Source organism: Cyprinodon variegatus, unplaced genomic scaffold (assembly GCF_000732505.1).
Source record: "Cyprinodon variegatus isolate N-32 unplaced genomic scaffold, C_variegatus-1.0 Scaffold217, whole genome shotgun sequence".
Taxonomy (NCBI): Eukaryota; Metazoa; Chordata; class Actinopteri; order Cyprinodontiformes; family Cyprinodontidae; genus Cyprinodon; species Cyprinodon variegatus.
The window spans coordinates 1079776-1094195 of record NW_015150670.1 but is presented as its reverse complement, the minus strand read 5'-3'; the positions used below and the strand labels follow the sequence as shown (position 1 = coordinate 1094195).

Here is a 14420-nt window from a genome sequence, read left to right as displayed (position 1 = left end):
ATAAATAGGTATTTATATATATCGTTATTCCACTGAGTATTAGATATAAAACAGGTTATTGCACAGGATAATAAATAGGTTTTTATACGACATTATAATTTTATCCTGGTTTTAATAAAGTAAAGTTACAGTGAGCTTATAATGTTAACTGGTCAAAAGTTTTCTTTCTTGGGAAGCTCAGTCCACTTCACTGAATCTAAAATCTCTCCTACTGAGCAAACAAATGGTGACTGTGGGAAGGAAGCACTCCATTTATGAGCCAATTTATACTTTCTTACCCATTTTTTATTAAAATCATGATCTCGGCCAAATAGGTAGCAGAATGTAATTAATGTGTCATCTTTATTATGCTGAAAATAGTTTAACAACTTCTCTAAAAGGGTAAAAAGACATGGTGTTAATTTATAACATAAAGTGGTATAAATAAGTCTCTTTAATCTTTACCTTCTTTAGAGAAGTACTGACGGAGCAGCTGGTCTTGTGCACCAGCAGAAAGAGAAAGTATATTGATGGCTGCTGCATCGGTCATGGCTCCTCCGAATCCCCTAATCTTCTGATACTTCTGGTAGGGAACAATCGTCAGTCTGAGACCTGGAAGGAGGAAACTGTTTAGGAGAGAGCAGAGGTGTTCTATCATTGCAATCCTCATCCTCTTACCTGCTCCACTGCTGTTTACCTGGACCTGACCCTGGCCTGCCTCCATCCTGCTGCCCGCTCTGCTGCTCAGGTAGGTGGAGTACTGACCCAGAGGTGGAACCATGACTGGACCAACACTGTCACAGTAAGTGGAATTACATTCACACACCACAGAGTCATGGCCAAAGTTTCTGGCAACACATCCAGTGGTTCCTATGAGAGGGAGGGGCCATTATCAGTGCACAACACAGAAGGAGGAAATGTTTCTGTTTCAGGTTACCTGTGCAAAAGACCACATCAGCTGCGCTGAGAAAAAGAGCTAAAACAAGCGATGGCGGCAACATCATTTCACTTGCAGACAAATAAAGGTGTAAGGACTTGAGAATTCAACAACTGAACCTGTTAACTCAGCTGGATCAGAGACATCTGTCCACCAGAGCTGTTAAAAACGACCCACCCACCTTTAGAGGAAGCAGACAGAAGCTACGAGATGTCCTGAAGCTGAAACGCTGCTACAATCACTCCTCCGTCACTGTATCGGTGTCCCACAAGCCATAGCAGAACTTCCTGATCATTTTCTGATCACTTTTAGGAGCCGGTCACGTGTGTTTTGGAACAATCACGTGACCAACTGTGCACTAACCAGTACATGCCACCAGAGGGCGCTTTACCGTAAAGACAGGTTTAGGTTTGTTAGAAAAGAAATATCCAAATGTTATTTTCATATGATCGTGTAACCGATAATTTTAAGATATTTGTACACATTTTTAACCAACCACAAACCATGTATTTTGGAATAGGAGAAAAATATACTGAAAAGTTGCTATATTGATGAGTACTAAAATGAAATAAGATAAAGATATTTGAACTAAGATAATTAAAACAATAAAAACAAAAACCCCTGTTGTATGTTGGTAAAAGAGGAGAATTTCATTAAATTCGTCTTCTTTTTTTCATATTTACAAAGACTAAGTTAAAATAGAACTGGGGAAGGATGTGATTTAAATTTTATTCTTCAAAGATGGTTCTGCTGGAGGTTTCTTCCTGTTAAAGGGAGTTTTCCCTCTCCACTGTCGCTGCAAGCATGCTTAGTGTGAGGGATTGCATTTGAGTCAATGAGTCGATGCAATCAACTGGTTTTCCTTAGATTGAAAACTTTGAATCAATTTGACTGTATGATCTGGTGAACTGTAAAGTGCCTTGAGATGACACGTGTTGTGGATTGGCGCTATAGAAATAAACTGAATTGAAAAATCCAGCTGGGCTGGCAATATGGCAAACCATAAACAATTTTTATTTCTAAATGTGATAAAAAAAAAATATAAAAAAAATTACCTTTGAAATGGCAAAACTCAGTAATTTTATCCACACACAAAATATAAATATATATTTGAAAATAAATTAATAAAATATTTGAAAAATAAAAACATTGGTGCCTAGGTCCAGGATCCAGCATATAAAGCCCTGTAAGCCTCATGTGCCTTGTTTAAGTCATTGTTCACTAATCAGCAATAGTTGCATTTACATAAGTTTTTAAGGCATAAACATGGAAGATGATAAAGACACGTCTCTTGTTTTCCAAAAATATTCTAGATGATCTTGAGGAAAATATGCCGTTGACAGGTTAGAATTTTTCAGGTCTGCACGCCACTGTAAAATAGAACATTTCAGAAAAAGAATACATCTACAGTTAGAGCAACATGATAATGGCAGTGTTATGGTTTGGGATTTCCTTCCTGCTGTAGGACCCTTTACCATTTGCCTTTATTAATTGAAACAAGAATCCTACTCTCTAGCAGATCATCCTGAACACTTAATACCATCCTTAAAAAGAAAAACAAACAGTTTTTAACAGTGTTTTATTAACAAAGCAACAGAGTAATATAATTTATAGCATGATTCACATTACACACATGGATATTTGCTTGTATATTTCTATACTGTTGCAATAAAGGTTCTGTGACTTCACAAAAAGCCACAAAGTCTTTCCAACACAGATGGATTCCTGTTACTCAAGAATATGAGTTCCTTCTTCCCTTCTTCTGTTCGACCTGAAGGGAAAGCAAACATGGTGAGAACACCTTTTGTTACGAGTCATCTTTCATCACATAACAGCCAGGCCAACAAACACTCACTGAGTGGATGCTGCAGCCAGTTGCGATCCATGTAGTAAAGGTAACAGCTCTCGAACTCCTTCTCACTGTAGTTGGGCACTGATACAGGGACGAACGCATCCATGCTGTCAAAGCCCCTCTTTAAGGACGACACAGAAGAGATTACAGAAAAGAAATATAAAATCTATCACCTACAGGGGTGCAAGACATTCAAATTAATTTTCTCTTTTATTTTATATTCTATATTTCCTTTCCCTTTGGGTTTAATAAAGTACTTTTGAATGCCATCAACTATTATGCCCAGATGAGCACAAAGATCAGTGTGTGTTTTTTTTTTTTTTAAATAAATGTAAAAATTATATCCGGAAACCATGACGATTGCTTCAGGCACTTCAGGAGATCAAAGGGATGAAACTAATCAGAAATGTTTTCAAATCTGCATAAAAAATAAATAAAAAAAAACCACTAAGTCCACACATTTCAGGATAAATAGTAATTAATACAATAGAAATGTTTTCCATCAGAGAGGTTATATGACCCTGTTCTAAAACTTATAGTTTAGAGCCTCTCAGCATAGATCAGCCAAAGGTTGAACTGATTTAATGGTATACAGCCCTATAAGAAATATGCTTACAATTAGTCACAAATGACTAAATGAAGTCAAATTGTAAAGAGCTGAAGCATTAAAAGGAATAATGTGGCACATTATATGCTTACACCCCCTTTGTACTGCAAAACAGTTCCTTAATATCCTACAAGAAAATAAGAACAACCAGTTAACAGTTGGTTGAATCTTTAGTTTCCTGCTAAACAGTCCAACTCAAATACTCCAAAACCACAATATTAGGAAAGGAATGTTATAAGGGATAGATTTCTGCTTGAGGTCTTATTGAAAACTGACAGCCTTCTACATTCAATTTTAAATAAATATAATACAACCACAAAAAAAACATAAGTGTATTTAAGAGAGGGTTTACATAAGTGCTCACAAAGTAGTAGGAAAAAAAAAATAAATAAAACATGATGTTGGAAATATTTACTAATGCTACACCGAAAAATGTGGAACAGATTAATTTCTGGCAGCTTCAGTAAACCAGACATGAGCAATGCAACTTTAAGCAGAATACATCTGTTCTGTGAGGGTTTAGGTGGTGGTGAGGTTTGCAGTCGCAGCAGATTCAGCGTCATGTCTGCTAGGAAGTGTGTTCGTCATGGTTGTGGGCGCAGCGTGGATCCATCACACCCACCTTCTCACTCAAACTATGTTGGAAGTCTGGAGGAGAAATGACGGTTCTTCCTGCGAACCCCCTTTTATACCAAAACTCTGCCAAAAGGCCATTATACAGTAGCTGTAATTTGAAACTCGTTCAGCGGCCGTCTGGAACACGTTAAATCCGTCGATAAGTGTTAGATATAAGTTCTGGATAAGCTACGCATAAGTTATGCACAAGTTACTATACACTGTATAGGTTTTGGATAAGCTAGACACCAAGACTTATGAGTAACTTACTCTTAACTTATGTCAACAATCAGATAACTTACCTGTAACTTATAGCCCACATATGGCCTATGCTGGCAAATGTCAGGAAATTTCTAGAATGCTCAAAATTTCTCCAACAGTACAACACATCTGCTAGCATACAAAGACAATGGCATCCACCTAAAGCAGTCGTCTGAAACGTAAATCTTCAAAGGTTTCCTGCAACTTTTTCATGAGTCCCTTGTTCTTTACAGATGAGTACAATGGCTAACCTGTCTGACTAGCATACAGATAAGCTCTACAGTGATGTGCTGATGGGCTAATATCCAGGCATGTTGAAACAGAGATGCATCAAAACTGATCGAGAGTGACAAGCTTAGCTCCTTCAGAATGTGGAGTCACAGGTAATACAATAAATAGGGCCTCAGATGAGGTTTTGTATGCAAAGCGCACCCTACACACAACTTTGAACACCCTGAAGCATGGTAGTGGCAGCATTATGCCAGTTTATGGCCAGCTTATATTAGAATATATTTCAAGGCTTAATTATGGGTAATCCTAAAAAATACACCTGTTTTTTTAGCAGGGGGTAAAGACTAAGGCAGAGGTTCAATTAACAGATTGAATGGCTTGGCTCAAAGCATACGTGTATTAAAAAGGCCCGGTCAAAGTCCAGAGCCAAATCCAACCTTGAATATATCAAGGCTTAAAAGTTCATAGGCACTCCATCCATGAGCTCTTCAGTAAAGAACAATTTTAGATGCTATAAGGTGGATAGACTACTAGCAATAAAAGATAGTTGTACAAAGTTGTGACTAAAAGGGGATGGATACAGATGCATTCCACATCATTCAGATTTTTGCTTATAAAGAGCTTTTGAAAATCCTATATCCTATTCATTATACTTCAGTTGTGCACCACTTTGGTATAAAGGATAAAAACTCAATAAAATACCTTTAAGATTGCAGCTACATAGTTCAATCTGGACACACTTTGAGGTTACAATAAATACTGTAAGGCATTGTATCTGAAATTAATCCAAGACTCTGTATAAAACCTCTGAAGGAATTCAAGTCTTAAAGAAAAGGCAAATTGATTATTACGTTCATGACACTTTCTATTTTTTTAAAACCCCATAAAAAGGAGATTTGTCACTTTCTTATTTTCTATGTACCCAGAGCTGCAGAAATGTTTAAGTTCCAGCCCCCTGAGGGCGAGTCGATTGGATTTTAAGCTGAAACAGAATTTTCTCTCACCTCTCCAAGCAGCTCTTGAGGCAAGTAGGCAGATTTTGGAGCATAGAGAGAGCCCGTCTGAGACAGAGTGGTAATGATGGCGCCTCCGCTCTGAGACAAGACAATAAAGGTCAGAGGTTTTCTTAAAAACAGCACTTTGATGGTCATACTCTTGTATTCCTCTCACCCAGTCATTCCTCATCAGCTTTCTTAGATTATAAACTAAAGTCAGCTCCTCCGGATCCACCTGAGGACAATTAGAAAGGAATATATGACTTCCTGTTTGTTAAAAACAAACCAAAAGAAATGATTGAGCATAGCAGATGGGTTTCCATTACAGCTGTCTTGTCCTCCTTCTTGATGGTGGATCTTCCCCACAGGGCATTCACACCGTCCACCGCCACCACCAGATGGAAGCCAGCTCCCTGTTGACCGCTTTGGAGCCTGAGTTCCTTCATCACTGCCCCCACCACATCGCTGCTGCTCTTCACTCGAGATATGCCCTGCAGCAAAGGAGGTAGGACCTGATGACAGTCATATAAACGGGAGGCAAACTGCAATACTGTAAAAGTAGAAAAAAATACATATAAATATATATCAAACTATATTACAGTAAAAAGGAGAAGGATTTCATCCAGAATGCATTTCATTGCAAGTCTAAACCTTTCATCAGATAAAAAAAGACAAAATACTCAGGAAGTAATAGATAGAAGAGTGGAAAAATAAATCAAATAATGCAGACACAGATGCTTATCAGCATTTCCTCCAGTCATGTTAGCATACGGCACAGCGGACTCCAGAAACAGCAACACAGACAAGTCAGATGGATGCAATAAATCTGCCTAAACTGAAGAGTGACAGACAAAACGGGAGTTTATGTAGCTGCTCATAAACCCACAGCAGCTTTCTGTCCTCATCGATGTGTGCGGTACAACACTGAGCTGATCCATTATTCTGCTCAGCTCATCGGCTATTGATCACCGCTCAGCCTGGGGAAAGATGAAACTTTAAAGACTCTTGAAGCAGAGTTAACTCGAGCGGAAATAAAGCAGAGCTCATGAGAAAAGCTGGAGTGAGAAAGACCTCATTATTAACCAAACCGTGGATTTAATGGAGGATAAAGACGGCTTCAGGGGACTGACCTGATCCACCAGCTCTCCAAGTGGACTCCCCGCCTCGGTGGATTCCCTTTTTGTCCACATATATCGCTCCTTTGTTTTAATCTAAAAAGGAAACATTTAAAAAGACTGAGATTTGTTTTTAAAATCAAACATGATTGAAATTCTGTCTAAAAAATGTGGTTTCATAATGAGAGGTTTCATAATGCCCTCTGTAGGCTCAGAGATTGAAATCATAAATCAGCATTTAGCAGCACTGAACTTTATTATAGGGTGTTGATTAAAAGGAGGCCAAATACAAATGTCTACTAAATCTTCAATTCTAATATCCCTCTACAGTTCATTGACATTTTGGTTGTAACACGACCACTGAGGAAAATGCAGTTTCAGGTTGTGAGAATACTTGTGCAAATCAAAAACACTTTAATATTTCAGTTCTGAGTGAGCTTAGTGAGCGTAAACGTCATCTAAGTTCTACATACTTTATCAATAAAAAGGCAACTCTTAAAATCCAGAGGAGAAATTTTGTATTACAGTCCAAAGAATCAATTGGTTTCTAGATGGTTTAAATGGAAACAACAAAAACGCTAATTGTACTTAAAATTGCAGAAGAAAAACGGTTTTTTAAACCTAACATGTTATCCAAGAGCCACTTGTTACATTTTTTAGCATTTCTTTTCAGTTTGATATGAATTGAAATGGCATCTTTAGCATCTGTTGACAGCTGCAAGAAGAAACATGCAACTAATCATTTAGCTAATCGATTATTTTTTCAATAAAAAATCTGATATTAAAAGCTTCTTTAAAAATGTTCTTTTCCCTACAGAATTTCAACCACATTTAAACTTTTCCATTTGAGGTGCCCTGGATAAGGCACATCGACGCATGAAAGTTATTTATCTTATGTGCAAAATGTTTAATCATTGATTTTTTTCTTCAATTTGTGATATAATTACTGCTATAGGTTGGTGGCTCTTTTACTAAAGGCATGTTTTGGAGTCCTTATACTCTTTTTTACTAAAATAGTTGACAGTTATTTCAATAATTGATTAATTATGATTGTTTCAGCCCTAAAATGTTGCTCCTTTAGCTTTGGGAAAATGGTTAACAATGGGAGAAAAGGGCCATCTAATGCAATCCTTGGCCTCTGGTTGTGAAACTCCACCAGCCAAGTTAATAAACGACCAAATCTTACCTTTGAAAGAAAAGGTTCATTGGTGACTTTGAAGTTGCGTAACCACGTGGTGGCCTGCAGCGGCTGGTCAAAGCGAGATGAACTATAGGATGAAGGCAGCAGCTCCTTACAGTTCTTCACCCACTGGTGGGCTGCATGAGGCAGAGGAGATGCAGACGGGTTGGTACCCTTTCTAGCTTTCAGTTAATTGTGTGATTTTTTTTCACCTCACCATCAGGGACGTGAAGCACCAGCCATCCCTGTGCGTAACAGTAATGGAGCGCGTGACAAAGAGACATTGTTTTTCCACTCCCCCTCAATCCATCTGAGCCCCCCGATAAGGACAACAGCAGCAGTTATATTCAAGAATCGGGGGGAAATTAATTTTTGTTGAAATATATTTTTCATTCGAGGCCTCTGTGCTCTGAAGGATACAGAACAGGTATCTCACTGCAGGTTGGCTGTAGTCGGCTTTTTTCAAGTAAGAGATGACCTCCAGGGCTGGCTGCCGCACCATGATGCAGGTCTCATTGAACGTCTTTGTCTAGAAATAATCACACACCATTTATACCCAGTCTGTTAAAGCCATTACTTCCTGTTGCAGATCCAGAGAAGAACCTGCCTGTTGTTGATAGCGCCATGGGAGGCTGTTTGGAAACAGGGGCCGGACGTGCGCAGGAGGCAGCGTGTAGAAGTGTCCGATGTGTTTCTCTGAGTGGCAAGCCTGTGTGGCAACAGAGACGGGTGAAGAGGAATGAGAACTTTCAATCTTATTTGACTCCTTTCATGAATGCATATGGAAATTCAAGGGCACAAAATAAAATTCTCAGTCATGGTTAATGGTCCTTTATGAAGAAACTCTAAATATGAAAGAGGTTAAAAAAATTGAGCTAGTAATGTAAACTACATGAATTTATTACAGATGCATATGAATAGAATCGGATTAAGCAAATAGATTAACTACCCACTCATATTAAGATGTGGAAGGAACAAAGATAAACAAATTCCTTCATCAACAAATGGAGGGATGACAAAGAAATGCAGGAATTGACAAACTGGTTAGATGGACGACAACTTATTCACACATTGGGATTTATTTTTAGGAAGGAAATTCTGGAAATCCAACACTTCCCACAGTCTACCCAAGTCCAATATAATCCCTTTTCCAAAACAAGATCTAGTCAATAAACGTCTGAAAAAAAATGCCTTAAAAGACGAGATTAAAGGAACAAGACATGGAAAGAATAATTCAAAATAAGCATTATGGATATGGCCTTTGGTACAGCTGTACGCAGCCAATTTTAACTTTATAAGGAAATTACTGATATTTCTCAAATGAAAACATTTTAAATGTATATTTCATATCTTATTTATATTTCAATTTTATTTTGAAAATGTATATTATTTTGAGCCTTGAGGTATTAAAAGGATTAAGCGTTAATCTTTTCACAGAAATGAACGCAATTCAAACAGGATGTGATTAAAGAGTGAAAGCTGCCTTCCACTCATTGGTTCAAATGAGGTGTTCTTAAACATTTTCAGCCTTAACATATTAATAAAAAAAAGCTATATTTAAAATTTCCCTCTTATGAAATCATTTTATTAAAACTTCAAAACAACTTAAATAAAATACTTCAGAGGCATCAGTCTAAAGACTTTAAGACCAGGAGAAAGATGTCAATCAGACACATAAATTCATTTTCACAGAGTTTATAATAGAATAGGAAACTCCATTTGCTATATAATTAATTTGAAAACACATATCTAAAATACCATGCTAAACTGTAAAGACATAGAACTACAGAAAAAAGAATAAAGTTAAGAAAAAGTCATAAGTTAAGATACAGACTCTACATATAACCAATCCTGCAAAACTACAACATGTCTCTTCTTACCAGAAATTACAAAACATTTTTAACTAAAACTTCTGATTTTATAATAAATTATGTTTAAATCTGTGTTTTATTTTAAAATCCTAATTTGAGTAAGACTAGATAATTTAAACAAGAAAGCCCTGAACCAAATATAGTTTGCCTTCATTCTGTAACAGATTCACGTTAGAGCTGAACAATGTTGCCAAAATGAAATTATGATTATTTTTAACCAATATTATGATTTTATTTCGAATTACAATAACTCCAAGCTTGTAGATGTTTCACCACAGGCTTTCAGTTAAAACTCGCTATACCAGACTCCGTTGTTGCAGGATTTTATTATAACCTTAGCATGAAGGAGTACTAACTTCTACTTGCATGCATGGGCTGAGCTACAACTCTGTCTAGCTTTCTATGTGGGGATAAACCAACTCTTAGCACTTTACTGCCACCCAAAGGGCTGGAGTAAGAAATTTGAATGTCTATTCTTGTTAAATATAATGTGACTAAAATCGGGTGCCACTGCGTTTTGAAAATTGCGCTTTGTAAAATTACCTTTATATTGCAAATGCAATTAATTACCCAGCCCTAATTGGCATATGGATATGAACTCAAAATCATAAAGAGTACAAGCCTTTTAAAACATTTATTGAAGCTTATAGTGTGTGGAAAAGAGAGATTAATAGAGATAAAGTCATTAAAAAATGATAAGACCAACTTTGTCATATGCAATCAAGGTCTTACAATTTTACTGTCAGTTATATTTGGATACAATCAAAGATTTAATTTGTTATATCTGGGATTTCCAGAGCTGCAAGTGGCTTTTTTGGTTCTGTGGTTCACGTGATATACATTTATGTCTGTTCTCAATCAATGTGCAAATTATGTCATCTGGGTCATGGCAACCACAAAAAAGGTTCAATAGAAGGCAACAGGACTTTGGCTTACTTTTTCTTAAAATGTTTCGACGCCTATTCAGGAGTCTTATAACATTCATTATGTTATATTTTTATTGTTTGTTTTGAGCCAAGATTATTTCACAAATAGGAAAAAGATGTTGAAATGTCTGAAAGGTCTGACACAGGCGAGAGCGTATCAGGAGATGGAGACCAACAAGACCTCCCTCATCCTTGGCCCTATCTCAAAGAAATTTTCGAAATAGTCGTAAAATTGAGCTTTCAATTCATATAGTGGCATCTGGCTGTTTTTTTAAAGGTTACTTTATACTTTTATACTTGAAGTAGTTTTTGGAGCACATACTTTTTCACTTTTAGTTGAGTAAAGAGGTCAAGTTAATACTCCAACTTTTATGATGTGTGTACTTCTGACACCTCTGCAAATTATGAATTTTGCCCTGGTTTGTGTTACAAAATTGATGTGCACCCCATTTAAAAAATAAAATACATTTGTCAAAATACAACCTGGTGCATCTGTTAAATTTGGTGTAATCCACCCCTGGGTCTTTGGTTATTTGGTCAAACAGCAAAAGGACAGAAATCACTGGGTAGCACTGCTCCCTTGCAGCAAGAAGGTTGTGGATTCAATTCCTGGCCAAGGGGTCTTTCTGCATGGAGTCTGCATGTTCTCCCTGAGCATGTGTGGGTTCTCTCTGGGTACTTTACATGAATTTTAGATTAATACGCTTCTCTAAATTCGTGTCAGAAAATGGATGGATGGATTATATTTGTCCATACAAATTAAAACTTTAGTTGTATTGGACATTAAAGTGAACAAGAAACTAAAGACAAAAAAGGGAGGTGTGGTTTTTTTCATGACAGCATTGAGCTAATTTGAGGTTCTCACCTAAACTAAGTGATTCCAGTAGAAAAAAAACAAACATTTTACCGGGTCTTTCTCTTGTGTCCTGAAGACTGAGAGAGACTCTGGTTCTGGCTCCGCAGCCACAGCCTCCTGCTGCTGGATGGATCCACTGGTATGAAGGCACCTGGCATGTTTCACCTGCGACACAACCGTTTGACATTTAAATACATTCAGCTCCTCTGTTCAACAGCTTTAGTGTTTAGAATAAGTGCCGCATTCTGAGGTGCAATGAATTATCTCACCGTTGGTCGCAGCCTGAGGGCCAGTCTGTGAAGAGACATAATCTGAAACAAGCCGGGGAAAAGTTAATCCTTATATACCTTTAGGAAACTAAGAATCTGAAAGTGTTGCGTTTTTAAGTGTCATGTAACCTTTGCATAAACACAGCGCTTCGCTAGCAGCTAGCTTTAGCAGCTCCCTGAAGGCAACACTGAGAGCAATGAAAGTTACTCACCAGCGACTCAAATCAACAGATTCCAAGGTATGAAAATATCCGTTGACTTCATTCACCAATAAAACCCACCAGAGGTCAGAATAAGGAGGAGGAGAACAGCGCAGCTCAGTAAAGTCAATGTGCCTGATCTGTCACGGACAACGCCATCATGGACTGCAGGAAATGACGTAGCGCTACCATCAGCCAATAAGCTCTCATCAGCTGCTTTTCAACAAAGATGGGAAATTGAGTTTTATAAACTTTATCACATTTTGTTTCTAAACTCCTGACGCAATATTTAGTGCTAGAACATTTTTTTTGACAGTTTTAAACATGTTTTGCGTTATCTTGTTTGTGAAATATTGTATTTCTATGAATATATGATAATATGTGTGAATGCCATGAGTCTGATTAGTCCAATTTCTGTGCATTTTTTTTTCATTAAAGCAGATTTAATAATCTGTTGACAAGTGACATCAAGTCTTTGTAATGACTGGCAATCAGTCCTTTACATTGCTGTTGATTGATTTGAGACCACCCTTATACCTCAGGCCTGCATACCACAGCATCGCTGTTGGGTGTAGGCCTAAACTTCGATTAGGTCTCCTCCTTTTGGTTGTGTGGTTTCAATCTGTGTTCTGCTGAATATCAAAATACTTTAGCATAAGATCAGAATATTACGCTATACTCTCTATAGCACAGAATCCTTAAGGAAAATGTCTGACCATCAATTCAGGGCATTAATTTAATTTAACTCAGTTTATTTATACAGCGCAAATTCACAACACATGTCATCTTAGTTGAATATGTTCAGCCATTGTCCCAGCCTATTATCATCAAAACACATCAGACTTTTGGGGTTTGTTTTGTATTTTAAAACATAGGTATTTCTAGACAGGGGCCAACAAGGGCCAGCATATCTGTAGAACTGGTCCTTGCCCTGTTATGGCCCCTGCACGAAAGCGTACAATACAAAATTTGAAATATAGGTACATTTTTCTTGAAAAGTTGTATTTTCCCTTTATTTCAGCTGGTAAGTAAGATAATTTACCAATGGATTAAAACGATTTATATTTGAAATAATATAGAGCAACTACATTATCTTATCTCTGTTAGGGTCTCTGGGATTTTGCTGTTTTTCTGGTGTGATTTAGCCTCCTGTCACAGAGAGGATCTTTGCTGGTGGCTGGGCCAACCCATATTGCTGCACACCTGAGAAGGTTTTGTGAATTGAGATGAGAAGCAAAGCATCATCTCTCTTAGCTGGATGATTACTCCTGATGACTACCAGTGAACCAGTTTGTCTCTGATCTTCATGGAAAAGGTCTGAGCTGTGTGCAGCAGTTCTCAGTCTTTAACACCTCCCTGCACACTCTCCAGCACAATGCCTCTTGCAAGTACGAACGCTCTCGGATCTCACTCACATTCTCCTGGGCCTCTGGGGTGCAGTCTGCAAACCCAGCTGAGTCAAACCCCTACAGATCCATGCTACCACCCCTTAATCCCTCAAGAAAATCAATCAGCCATCAGTTGGATTCGACAAACTCCTTCCTGATCAGTCTGCTTTCTCCCCCCAGACCAACCAGAAAGTTCAACTGACTTCCTGCAGTTCTCCGCTGCCAGATTCTTATTGCTTTCGTAAATAAATGTTAAAACTTACTGGTTCTCCTTGTGATTCTGCACGTGGGTCAAAAAAGCTACAAACCAACATGAGTTTTTGCAATGCACCACTAATTTCTCATATGTAGCCTACGCATATATACAATTTTCAACTTTTTCTACAAGATCTAACTTGTTAAATGGTCAACTTTTACAGTGTATAACTGATTACTCTCTTGGAACAAGTTAATATTTCACATTTAAAATTTACTTTAACTGTTATTTAGAAATTAGTCAACTTTAAGTTTCAGTCATATTCAGAAATGACCAGAGTTTTCATTTATTAGGTCAGCTGCCTGAAACCTTGGTTCTGTGGCTCACTAAATATACTAAAATCTCTCTTTTACTTTTTTCCTTTATTTTATTGTTGTGGTTTTTTTTTCTGTGCCCCTTTGAAAAAGCACTAGCCCCATCTGGGTCCTTCTGGTATATTTCGCCAAGTACTGCCACTGTTTTTAAAAGTCAAATTAAAGCCTCTATCTTCAGTTTGCTCTTTATTGTAAGTTTGAATTATGACAATAAACGAGAGCCTCAGAATTTCTATCCATATTTTTGTGAGTATTAACAATAAAAGCATTGGTGGTTCTTGGCGGGGGCCAACATCGAGCAATAAAAGTTCACTAAAAGTTACAGCAGCTGAAGATTATAGAAAAAATGGTCACACAAATGTGGACCTTAGAAAAATGTATAAGAATAACATTATAGTAAAGAGTTAAAAGATAAAATACTGTACAGTAGTGTTTTAATATAAAACAATAAAAATACATTGCACCTGGAAAATAAATATCCAATATACCATATTTGAAAATAGCAGCAACATCAGAGATGTGCAAAATGACAGCAGCATGCTATTTCTACAGACTAAGGTAGAAACTG

General features: G+C 37.4%; 2 protein-coding genes across 3 annotated transcripts in view; both read right to left on the bottom strand.

The window, feature by feature from the left end:
- The window catches only part of gba (glucosidase, beta, acid), a 10790-nt gene extending 9515 nt beyond the window's left edge, over nucleotides 1–1275 (bottom strand). Inside the window, exons 1-4 of one of the 2 annotated variants that reach the window (XM_015380573.1) lie at nucleotides 1098–1275; nucleotides 917–988; nucleotides 658–773; nucleotides 445–591 (exon numbers count right to left, since the gene is read on the bottom strand). In XM_015380573.1, coding sequence (XP_015236059.1) covers nucleotides 445–591; nucleotides 658–760 — 250 coding nt within the window. In that variant the 5' untranslated portion in view covers nucleotides 761–773; nucleotides 917–988; nucleotides 1098–1275. Of the gene's footprint in view, nucleotides 1–444; nucleotides 592–657; nucleotides 850–916; nucleotides 989–1097 lie in introns of both variants that reach the window. The other variant, XM_015380572.1, reaches the window with a different exon arrangement.
- A 1197-nt stretch (nucleotides 1276–2472) lies between these two features.
- dap3 (death associated protein 3) lies at nucleotides 2473–12053 on the bottom strand. Its single transcript, XM_015380519.1, has 13 exons — nucleotides 11907–12053; nucleotides 11695–11736; nucleotides 11477–11590; nucleotides 8380–8481; nucleotides 8193–8301; nucleotides 7990–8082; nucleotides 7779–7909; nucleotides 6608–6688; nucleotides 5804–5968; nucleotides 5653–5712; nucleotides 5487–5576; nucleotides 2772–2889; nucleotides 2473–2687 (listed from the first exon to the last, which is right to left on the bottom strand). The coding sequence occupies exons 2-13, from the start codon at nucleotides 11731–11733 to the stop codon at nucleotides 2602–2604; spliced, it is 1188 nt and encodes a 395-aa protein (XP_015236005.1). The 5' UTR covers nucleotides 11734–11736; nucleotides 11907–12053; the 3' UTR covers nucleotides 2473–2601.
- Nucleotides 12054–14420: the final 2367 nt, after the last annotated feature.